Source organism: Solenopsis invicta, chromosome 14 (assembly GCF_016802725.1).
Source record: "Solenopsis invicta isolate M01_SB chromosome 14, UNIL_Sinv_3.0, whole genome shotgun sequence".
Taxonomy (NCBI): domain Eukaryota; kingdom Metazoa; phylum Arthropoda; class Insecta; order Hymenoptera; family Formicidae; genus Solenopsis; species Solenopsis invicta.
The window spans coordinates 12045090-12056392 of NC_052677.1; the positions used below are offsets into that span (position 1 = coordinate 12045090).

General features: G+C 37.3%; 3 protein-coding genes across 13 annotated transcripts in view; all 3 read right to left on the reverse strand.

Moving 5' to 3' along the window:
- Positions 1 to 4179, reverse strand: part of LOC105198735 — a 53642-nt gene extending 49463 nt beyond the window's left edge. For 5 of the 11 annotated variants that reach the window (XM_039457040.1, XM_039457041.1, XM_039457045.1 and 2 more), the window contains exon 1: positions 3582 to 4177. The gene's annotated coding sequence lies outside the window, so the exon portion shown is untranslated. Of the gene's footprint in view, positions 1 to 3581 lie in introns of all 11 variants that reach the window. The other 6 variants (XR_005576250.1, XM_039457044.1, XM_039457049.1 and 3 more) reach the window with 2 other exon arrangements.
- A 2805-nt stretch (positions 4180 to 6984) lies between these two features.
- On the reverse strand, positions 6985 to 7823 carry LOC105197605 (histone H3.v1-like). Its single transcript, XM_039457087.1, has 3 exons — positions 7524 to 7823; positions 7312 to 7471; positions 6985 to 7085 (listed from the first exon to the last, which is right to left on the reverse strand). The coding sequence occupies exons 1-3, from the start codon at positions 7821 to 7823 to the stop codon at positions 6985 to 6987; spliced, it is 561 nt and encodes a 186-aa protein (XP_039313021.1).
- A 312-nt stretch (positions 7824 to 8135) lies between these two features.
- LOC105197604 (E3 SUMO-protein ligase NSE2) lies at positions 8136 to 9733 on the reverse strand. Its single transcript, XM_011164065.3, has 5 exons — positions 9368 to 9733; positions 8994 to 9148; positions 8823 to 8916; positions 8530 to 8719; positions 8136 to 8463 (listed from the first exon to the last, which is right to left on the reverse strand). The coding sequence occupies exons 1-5, from the start codon at positions 9444 to 9446 to the stop codon at positions 8364 to 8366; spliced, it is 618 nt and encodes a 205-aa protein (XP_011162367.1). The 5' UTR covers positions 9447 to 9733; the 3' UTR covers positions 8136 to 8363.
- Between the last annotated feature and the right edge of the window lie 1570 nt (positions 9734 to 11303).

Below are 11303 nucleotides of genomic sequence, written 5' to 3' on the forward strand. Positions count from 1 at the left end.
TTCGCGATGGAATCCGTTCGCGATTCATCGGCCGGGAGGGATCGCGAATACTCCGAGCGAGTACTCGAGAGATGAAAGGGAGATACGCGCGGCGATAGGGGCACGCCTTAACGAGCCTGTGTACCCTGGGCGGGCGTTAAATATTGCCGCGAGCCGCGGATTTACATGACACGTCGGCGAACGAAGGGGAATCCCTCCGCGCAGGTGGGAGTCAACGTTTGTGTGTAATTGGATAAAGATCGGCTCGGGTCGTCGCCCTTACCTTTCCCTACCCGTTGCCCTACCCCGTTCCTCGCGATTCCGCGGGCAGCAGAAATTTTATTACCATCGTATTTCTTTCGGCAAGGCAGAAGGCCGATGCATAAGGCCGGTGCGCTCTCGATGATCTTCCTCCGATAAATCATTACAGAGGAATGCCGGGTAGAAAAGAACTCGAAAAATACGGGAAAGAGCCGAGATTATAAATCGCTAAAACTGAGAACTGAAAAAGAAAGTTTAATTTAATTTAAAGAAAATTAACAATATTCTCTTGCAGCCGCACCGAAAAATGTTTCTTCTTCGAGTCTAAGAATGTCTGATTCAAAGAAATTTTCCGATTGTTCCTTTTATTAGAATTAAAGAAATAGTTTGGCTGTGCAAAACGAATCATTTTTTTAATAAAAGAAATATATTTTTAAAACCAAGACAACTAAATTATTTCTTATATTTTTGTCAGTAGTTTCTTTGAACAAAAAAAAATATTTGTTTCAATTGAACAAATAATTTATTTACTTTAAAGAAGGCTAATAACGTAATTTCTTGAAATCATATAAATTTTTATTTTTCTCAAAGATACTTTTGCTTTAATTTGAAAAAAAATCCAAGTTAACGAAACGATTTCATCAATTTAAACATAACTTTTCTCCGAATGTTTAACACTGATTCTGCACTGAGAGAAATCTCTGGTATTATCTCACAAAAATATTTCTCTCAGTGTGACCCATTCTTCGAACGTCGGACGATAATTTTCCGTGATAAATTTTGCACCAATATATCTACAAGTATCAGACAGAAAATTACTCATGTACTATCGCAGGGAATCGCTATTTGATACACGTGCGCCTATATAGATGCAACGATCATCGAGAGCGTGGTTAACAGTGCAAAGAAAATTCCTGGTCTACTATGATGTCTTCGCTTCCTCCATCCAGGCGAGAAGCGCAACGAGCCGCGAGAAAGAGCGCGATCGCCGGAGTGCACTCCCGATCGAGATAATCGCTATCGCCGTTCGCACGGAACGCTCCGGTAACGTCCTTGGCGAATTATTTTCTAAAGTGTGGAAAGTACGGCGATCGCAAAGGAGAACCGGAAACCATTCGCGTACATCGATAAAGGAGCAAAGGACGCATATGACTCATTTATATTAATAATTCTAGAATACTACGTCATTCCGTTTTTTTTTCACGCATACTTCCAGCGCAGTTTCTTTTCGCGAAGTTCATGTTTTTATTTCTTCCTTTTTATTTACTACTGATAAAGGATCTTTTGGCTATACGATGTCAGCTGAAAGTTATCGATTTATAAAAACTGCTTTGAAGATTTATTCTTCTTTCCTTCCCAATCAAACATGATGAAAAATTTTAGTCGTGAATATCGAAATTTTGGCTCTGAAATCAAAGAACAAAACAACGAGTAATTTGACTTATAATGGCTTAAGCAACGTAAAACGGTTCATTACAGTTTTAATTAAATAATTTTTGAACTGAAGTAATTGGATTTAAATGTATTTTTGTATGAATATTTATTAAAGTTTTATTAGCATATGTAAACAATTTAATTAAATGCTGCTTTCTTAAATTTGCAAGTAAATATAAAACACGATTTTACATAACAATCGAGAGCAAACAAAAAATTTAAATAAACTTTTAATGCAACACTGATTATGAGAAAAAAAACATGTTTGGTACTTGTGACTATATAATTGCATGGTGAAATAATTAATTGGTTTAGAGCTCCATATTCCTGCAGTTATTATTGCTATAATGTAATAATAATAACCTGTTTATAGTTCGGCTGTCATAAAATTTTGCTATAAATTATAATAATTTTAAATATTATACAGTAAAATAGCAATATATGATATAATAAAAATACACATTTCATATACCTTAGAAAAAAGAACTGATAGTGTTTTAATATACCGATTACTGCAACAGTAACTAATGATTATTATTCGACAGATGAAATATCATCAGTTACTGATACAGTAATCAGTTTATTGAAACACTTTATCAGTTCTTTTCAAGGGCAATATAAGTGCAATCACAATGATAGTGAACAAAACAATTTCGTAGAATTCGTTTACTATTTATGTACTGGTATTAACTAATAGCTACAATTTGCATAATTAAAATAGCTATAAATATTTAATTGGCACTAAAAATTACTATAAAGTTAAATTATGGTAACTGCCATCATTTTTTCTCTCTCAGTGAATAAGAGAGAGAATTTTGCTCAAACTTTACACAGATACTTAAACAAAGTTATAAAATAATTAATAAAATTCTTACATTTTTTGTAATGTTTTGAAATGTGACACATGCATCCTTAACGAGGGGGGGGGGGGAGACAGGGAGCTGAGTTTTAATCTTTTTTCACATCGCGATCGCTGTAATCAGTGCGCGTTATCGGAGCTCAGAAGATGCGGCGGAGCATCAATATCGATCGGGTATCGATCGCTCGAGAACGAGACCGTTCGCCGTGGCGATAAAGCGCGTCGCAAAAAAAAAAAAAAAATCGCGAGACAGTCGCGACTCCGCAAACTGCATCGCGCTCCCTCTTTCTCCGTCTGCCTATCTCTCTCTGTCGCACCTTACGCATCACCGTGTATTTACGGCACGCGTCTGGCTACACCCGGACACTTTCACTTTACGTAACTTTATTCACGGCGACTAAGGGCGACGAACTTTGACTGCCTCGCGCCGAAATCCTTTCTCGAACGTCCGTGAAAATCCCATCAACGTACAACGAAAGCTAGAGTTCGCGTCTCTTTAAAAACTGCGCAAAGGTGCGCGATGGCTTTCTCGACGGGGATTTTACGAACGCGTAAATCCGACGAGAGGCTCGAGAGAAAAGAAGCTTTTAAGAAATAAGATATTTCGAGAATCGTTAGCCCCCGTGTTTAGAGGACACGAGCGTTCGAGGTCACGAAGACTCCAAAAATTCACAGGCTCGCAAAACATTCATCGGGAGTCCGAAACGACTTCGACGGAAACAAGATGCGAGAGAGAAAGAGAGAGAAAGAGAGAGAGAGAGAGAGAGAGAGAGAGAGAGAGAGAGAGAGACAGCTGTCTAACGAGGAAGATCGCGCTGGATAGAGAAAGAGAGATAGGACGCGTAAACAGACACAATTGTACATACAGAGTGTGTGAGGGAGAGAGAAAGAGAAAGAACGATGTTCATGGCGCGCGCGAGAGAAAGAAAGAGACAGAGATAAAGAGAAAAAAAAAGAGACGGACGACGCTAGACGAGGATGCAGAGAGGGCATGCACCGCGCACTCCGGAGTTCTCTCTCCGAGTGCGGCGGCGCGGCGGATATCTACCTGTCAGCGTGCATTCCACGATCCCACGATCCGCGTGCTGTCGGCTACTCGGCGCGCACGTTTCCGCTCTCCGACACCACGCGCACTCGCGTCCCGTTGCACACTCGTCGTTTACACACCGCTCGGCTCGCGATCACCTCGCGGGTGCACGACGACACGTACACTCGCGCACGCAACTTCACACTCGCCGACGCCGTCCTCCTTCGTCGAGCGTCGATCCACGTCGCGCGAGCCGGTGACGTGCCGGACGACGCGCGAATATGGCGCGCGCATTCACCGCGCGTCGATCCGCAAGCTCTTCTCGATCGCACGCGCTCGGAAAGAGATGCGAAGCGCCGAGAGACGTGGAACGTGGCCGCCGGAGAACTCGCCGAGCGAACCACCTCGAAGGATCGCTCTCGGCCGCGCGCGCGCGCGCTTCCTCTCTTCCTCGTCGTACCACCTCGACCGTCCCCGGTGCCGCTTCGTCTCGCTTACCGGTTTTTGTTTTTGTTTCGCGACGCGAAACGACGGCGAGCGCGTACGCGCGCACGGCACTCCAGACCGTACCGGAACGGGACACGACTACTCGGCTTTAAGCACCGCGGGGTAAATACTACGACAACGAAACGGAGCCCCGCTCTCGCTCGCCCGCGGTGCGCGGCGGCCGCACCGGCCAATCCCCACCCGTGCCGCGCCACCACGTGATAGGTGCCGCAACCAATCGCGCGTCGTGGTGCCACTCAATGGCGTCGTTCGTGGCGCCGCCTGGCGGCTAGATCGCGGTCGGGTGAACGCGGCGGCATCGATCGATTGGTCGTTCGTTCGATCGCGCCTGAATATGAACTTCTTTTCGAGCTCTCGATACAGATACGTATGTATATACGTAATTACATTCTTTCTTGAGAATATTATAACTTGAAATTTTCGAGAATATTTACGTAAAATAATACGTTTTACAGCTGAACCAATATACGCTCTCCGTCACGGGCGACGGAGACACTTGACGAATTATATTAATTACAAATAACGTTGGACAGAATAATAATAGTTAATAACTTTTGACTTAAATTAGTTTATTTTAAATAAATTAATTTTAAACTCTAATCAGTTACTTTTAGAACACATTAATTTATTAAATATTTTTGTAAGTTAAAAATTCTTGTAAAAGAAAAAATCATAAAGGAAAAAATACACTTCACAATGTAAGAATCAACATTTCTTTGTCATTTCATATAAACTTAATTACAAATAAATTATTAAATTTGTTTCATGATCCATATTATGAATTATGCAATTGTTTTGAATAACCTAAGTTTAAAACGTATTTTTACAAATTTCTAATTTAATATAAACAATGCTTTTCAAAATTAACTTTTAATTTAACTTTGTTAATTTAATCTTAACGTAATTTTCAAGTAGTTAGCTTTTGTTTATGTAATTTTTAACGTAACTAAATTAATTTTTTATTATTATTATCCATTATTAATCAATTTCTTTTTAATTATTTAAAAATCTAAAAAGTCTACTTTAAAATAATTTTTCTAAATTACATAAAATTGAAAATAAGCGTTTTCGTTTTTATTTTAAAATGTTTATGTCATAACTTGGTGAATCATTATCAAATAAAAATTAACGCAAAAATTTTACAAAAAGATACAAAGCTCAAATTTATGTATTGCAAAGAGGTGCCAAATAATTTAGCGCCGTCCCTGCTCTCAGTACTTAAAGTAAAATAGATACAGATTTGAAATTTTGCGAAAACGAGAAAGAAAATTCGAATGTGGTCCAATGCGGCAATAAAAAAAATAAAAAAAAAATAAAAAATCTGTTACCTTTGTACGCGAGGATCCGCAAGCACATCCTAATGCGAACGATTTCAAACAAACGCACAACACGCACACGCGACTGGAATTACTAACGAGCCGCTTTCATGTCGCGCGAAGCGTATCACTCCTAATGAGATTCAATGGCGCATTGGTATCCCACCGCCGGTCGTCGCGGAATGAATCACCCACTCGTTACATCATTATTTACTTAACTCCTTAAACCGCACACATTCCCGGCGAAATTAATTTCGGAGATAATATTTATTTTCGAGATAATCAGCGTCTCTCGGTGTTGTGTCGCACGCTTTCTAGAGTGGGGCAGATGAAGAGGGAGAGAAGGTAGCGTCGATTGCAATCAATCGATCGTTCGCTACGCGATACCCCGCGTCGACTCAAAACGTAGAGCGTAGAGAGAACTTGATTCCGCGAGTTCCGATCCTTGATATTCGGTGTTGGTGATCCGGCTCGGAGGGGAGAAAAAAAAACGACCGATTCCAGACCCGTTACGCACTCGTGTCGTTCACCCGAGCCGAATTTCGGGGCCATCGTCATCGAAGCTGTCGGTCATCGAACACTCTTGACACTTTCGTTCTTTATTCTGCCTCACTTTAATCCGAGAATACCCACACGGAACGACAGATACGAATAATGTTAAAATGAACCGTGATTGATCAAAAAATGACTTTTAATAATCATGTTGGTGCTACGATGATTTTTTTGTTCCGCTTGGGCAGTCACCTGGATTGATTTTTATACGCCACAGCAGAGAAAAAATAAAGCTTGAGCGAGAGATAAAATCCTGTTTTTCTTTCCCTTTATATCTCTTTTTAGAATTTGATATTGAGTACATTATTATTATTATTATTAAATTATATGGAAAAAACAATTTTATTGTAGTATTTAAAAATTGAAAAAAATGTTGGAAAACATAAATTTTTAATTTTATGTAAAAAAAGCTAAATGTAGATTAGAAAATAATTTTATATTTTTATTTAAAATTTTTGCGTTAATTGTTATCTGACAACGATTCATTAAGTTTCAAAAGAAAATATAAATGGAAAACCTTAACTTTCAATTTTACATGAAAAGCTAGATACAGATCAGAAAATAATTTTCATGTTGGACTATGACAAATAATAATTATGTTAAACGTTCAAGCATGATAATACTGCTGCAAAAAGTTGTAATCTTTTAGTAATTAGCTTAAACATTAAATATAAATTTTTTAATGGTTCAAGACAATTATTTTCAAATCTGTATTTCAGCAAAATTGTCCTTTCTGTATATGTACATAATATAATCCTCAAATACTAACAAGTTCTTACAATTAATAATATACAATAATAACAACTTTTAATTGGGTTATAAAAATTCCAGGTGATGGTTTACGCGCGATAATAAAACTAGGCGATTATTCCTGGGTTAAACGAGCATCTAATGTAATGTGTAACGCAACAAATGATATTCTGCGAATAATTCAAACAAAATGAGAGACTCATGGAAATTCATAGAAATTTATTACGGCAGTGCGCATTGCACGCAATTGGTCTCATTCACTGGAGAACACATTGTTCTTTCTCCGTAACGCAAAATTCTTAGGCAAGTATGAAAATCAGCAGACTCGTACCGAAGACTTTCGCGGATAACGTCACTCGACACTCCTCGTCCTGAGAGGCGATATTTCTCACTTCGGTCTCTGTAAGATATTTTTTTACAATGACGCGTAGCCAGCAGAACGATTTGGTTGAAGTCCGTCGATGTAAAATGAAGATAACGCTCTAGAATTAAACGGCGCAACAAGCTTCGCGTGATTTCAATTCCCGCGATTATTACATGAAATCTTGATGTCTGTCATTTGTAGAGAAAATAAAAAAAAAGGAGAGAGAAGAGAAGCTCTTCTCGTCCTCGATGCGCGTTCTCACCGTATTCGTAATATTGCGACGGTTCTGTAGGCTCGTCCTCGCACTCCTCAGTGACTGATCTGATCCTCACGACTTCTTGTCTCTCATGTTCACCGGTCTCACTCCCAAGTGGCACGTAACCAGATCTCGCTACACGATTCCTGGCGGCGGCGACCGCGACCTAGAAAACGCGGCAAGAGTTTCGTCCTTCAATACTAACCATATTCGTAGACCTCGCTGGGTTCCTCGTTCACCGTTTCTTCCTCGTCTTGTTCCGCGGTCTCTTCGTCATTTTCATCCAGGTCGTCGAGCTTGTCCTCCTCCTCGCCTTGATTTTCCTCTTCCTCTTCTTCTTCCTCCTCTTCCTCGTTTTCTTCTTCGTTATTCTTCACATCTGACGAACGATAAGGTCTGTCCTCGTCGAGCTTATTTTGAGGCTGACGGTGTTTTCGTGCGATGTTGTAGTCGTGGCTGCGGTATACCTGCTTGGCTCTGCGCGGATGTTCGAGAAGACGGCGTTGCGGTGGTTGCATGAAACCTCCGTAAAAAATGAGCTTCGTATATATAGTGCGTCCATGGATGCTTTTGTAATTGATTAAAGCCGATGCTGGCGATCGCGGAGAGTCACAATTGAAACCGTCGCCGACAGTGCGAATGCCCGATAAAACTAAAAATGTTGATAAAAGGGTAAACATAAACATAGCCTGAGTCTTGTCATAATCATTGGCAACGTGATTGAATCGTAACGCGATTAGATTAATCGCACGCAATCGAATATAATCGCAAATACTACTTACTCGAAATAGCTGGCTTTATCTCTAACATGAATAAAAATACGTGATCTGTTATTGATGTATAATTAAAAATATTTTATTGCTTCCGTAATAATACTATATCTTATAAAATATATCTTTTTTGTAATTATTTGACGTACAACTTATACGATTCTTATACGATGTAACAAAAATAATATCTTTCTCGCTCTAAAATATGAATATGTACGTGATATGTACATTCGATGAATTTAACACACATGTGCAGTCATCGATTTTTGTTATTCATAACTCTTGAATCTAAGCAGGGTTTTGTTCCAAATACATTTTCATTGCAATGTCAGGACGACATTGACTTAAGTTTATGTAGTCCAGGCTGGTGCAACCCACCACAGGACATCTGTGAATAAAGATATAAATATTTTAGTGGTACATCTCAATATTTGACACCATGTGAAGAACATACCTGGTGTTTTTGTTTTTTCGTAGCATTGCGACAAGACTCTCCTTATCGTATGTGTGGCCGCAGACTGCATTTCTCACAGGATTGGTCATTCTCGTCTTCGTGATTGGGTCGATCACATTTACTTGACTGTCTGTTAGCCTTAAATCAGCATCTGTATCATCCACTCCTTGACTTGATACAGATTTATTGGCTGAAAAATTCATGTTAATCTCAGAAATTAATAGTAAAAAAAGTGATAAACTTCAGTGATAAGCTTCAGTGAAGCTTTCTAAAATATTTGTTTTATCTGTTACCTCGAAGCAAGCTTTCAATCTGACGATCATACTCCAACAGTCTAGGGTCTTGCAACGGATCAACTTGGATTTCGTCTATAGCCTTTTTATATTCCTGTTTACAAACAATAACAAATGCATGTGAATCTAGGAAATCAAACTGACAATTGTGCGACTTAAGACAAACACTACTTTTGTGATGTTTGTTATATCTCCTTCTGGTTCGAACAAGCATTCCATCTGCTGCCTGATCGTATTCGCAGCCTTTGTTCTCGCAGAAATCGCACAATTTGCCTTCAAACATTCTCTTAAATCCTTCAACATCTTCTGCCTCTCTTCCTCGTTGTCTAAAAACACATGTAGAAATTTTATTTTCGTGTGTGTGTGTGTGTGTGTGTGTATGAGAGAGAGAGAGAGAGAGAGAGAGAGAGAGAGAGAGAGAGAGAGAGAGAAAGAGCTCGTGGTAGTTTTTAACGCTTGAAACGAGTTGCGAAAGAGAAAAAAAGCAAGAAAAATGCAAAAGTGAAAAGATTCTGCACGAGTTTCTAACCTCTAAAAAACCTTACCGTAATACTTTATAATGTTTCCCGCCGTTCTCATGCAACAATCGTCAAGCTCCTCCATCATTTGCGTGGACTGTGTCATTTTGATACTATCCTTTCTTATTAATTAATCTTACTGACAATACTGATGTCACGTTGTCGCGTGTTTTCGTGCTCAGTTTCCCACAGTTTCCTTTGCCAACCAGCTTTAACGAACAAACACTCCTTCAATTAATACATAAATTCGAAACCGAAAACAAAATGAATATGTAATTCAACATTTGAGAGAAAAAAAGCGAAAGTGAAAGGTGCAAAAGTTCGTGGGGAAAAGTTCTACAAAATTTTACATTACACAAATATACAGGGTGAATTATCAGTGAATTATAATGGTTGTTCCAACGTTTTACCATAAAAGATAACTTACCGACTATACTTGTAATTTACTAAATGCTCCTTAGATGGCAGATGCTTCGATCGACCACATTAGAGTCCTATATAAATAGCGTTTTTCATTGGGAAAACTAGTGCGCACTGAAGCACTGGGTGTTTACGATAACTAATCGGATCTCGGATTGGATTGAACAATGGTACTCAATGTAAGTATAGAAAATTTCCCTAGGCTAATCGGATTGATGATCTCTGTCTCAAATGTGATCCGATTAATGACAAAAGCGTGGAGACGCAGAAGCGTGCTTGAAAAGTAAGTCTCTTTATTTTTTTAAATAATCACAAAAAATCAAAGATAAAGTTAAAAAGAATGATTTGAATTTAAATTTATTGTAATATTTTTTGTCTAAACACTAAATTTCGTTTAAATTTCTATTTGTAAAAATTAATTAATCTATTCTAAAGTTTGTGGTTATATCGGAAACAAATCAAAATTAGTAAAACAATTATTAATTGTTAGGTACAAATTAAAGCATATAATATTTTAAGCATATCATATAGAATTTCTGTTTATTATAAACTTAGTAAAAATAACTTTAAAATCATTCAACTACATTACACATTAATCAATATTAATTTATATGTTAAAAATCAATAATGTTTCTAAAAATGTTCTTTTTATTCTTTTCCAGATCGTAAATAAACTTCAATTCCATGAATAAATAAAAATTACTGGAAAATGGATTTATATGAAGAGGGCATTATTGAACAATATCAATTTGTGCTAACTTAAAATTTGTAAAATCTGCTTTTCTTTATTAGTTGTTTATTAGAGAGTAATAATATAAAAATGGAATATACGCATCATATATGCATACAATTATTTTAATTTTATTTATGTACATTCCGTTCTTATATTATTATTCTCTAATGAACAATTAACAAAAAATAGCAGATTTTATAAATTTTAAGTTAGCACAAATTGATATTGTTCAATAATGCCCTTTTCATGTCCATTTTCCAGCAATTTTTATTTATTCTTGGAGTTGAAGTTTATTTGCGATCTGGAAAAGAATAAAAAAAACATTTTCAGAGACATTATTGATTTTTAATATATAAATTAATATTGATTAATGTATAATGTAGTTAAATAATTTCAAAGTTATTTTTACTAAGTTTATAATAAACAGGAATTCTATATGATATGCTTGAAATATTATATGCTTTAATATGTATCTAATAATTAATAATTGTTTTATTAATTTAGATTTGTTTCCGATATAACCACAAACTTCAGAATAGATTAATTAATTTTTACAAACAGAAATTTAAACGAAATCCAGTGTTTAGACAAACAAAATTACGATAAATCTTAATTCAAATCATCCTTTTTAACTTTATCTTTGATTTTTTGTGTTATTATTTAAAAAATAAAGAGACTTACTTTTCAAGCATGCTTCTCGGTCTCCACGCTTTCGTCGTCAATCGGATTACATTTGAGACAGCAATCGTCAATCCGATTAGCCTAGGGAAATTTTCTATACCTATGTTGAGTACCATTGTTCAATCTAAT

Bases quoted from the DNA above. Each gene is read 5' to 3' on its own strand.
- LOC105197605 (XM_039457087.1), bottom strand. From the start codon at position 7,823: ATGCAACCACCGCAACGCCGTCTTCTCGAACATCCGCGCAGAGCCAAG. The intron at 7,472-7,523 runs GTCTACGAATAT...CGCGTTTTCTAG, and splicing joins TGAACGAGGAACCCAGCGAG to GTCGCGGTCGCCGCCGCCAG. The intron at 7,086-7,311 runs GTGAGAACGCGC...AATATCTTACAG, and splicing joins GTCGCAATATTACGAATACG to AGACCGAAGTGAGAAATATC.
- LOC105197604 (XM_011164065.3), bottom strand. From the start codon at position 9,446: ATGACACAGTCCACGCAAATGATGGAGGAGCTTGACGATTGTTGCATG. The intron at 9,149-9,367 runs GTAAGGTTTTTT...ATGTGTTTTTAG, and splicing joins AAACATTATAAAGTATTACG to ACAACGAGGAAGAGAGGCAG. The intron at 8,720-8,822 runs GTAACAGATAAA...TGAATTTTTCAG, and splicing joins GATTGAAAGCTTGCTTCGAG to CCAATAAATCTGTATCAAGT.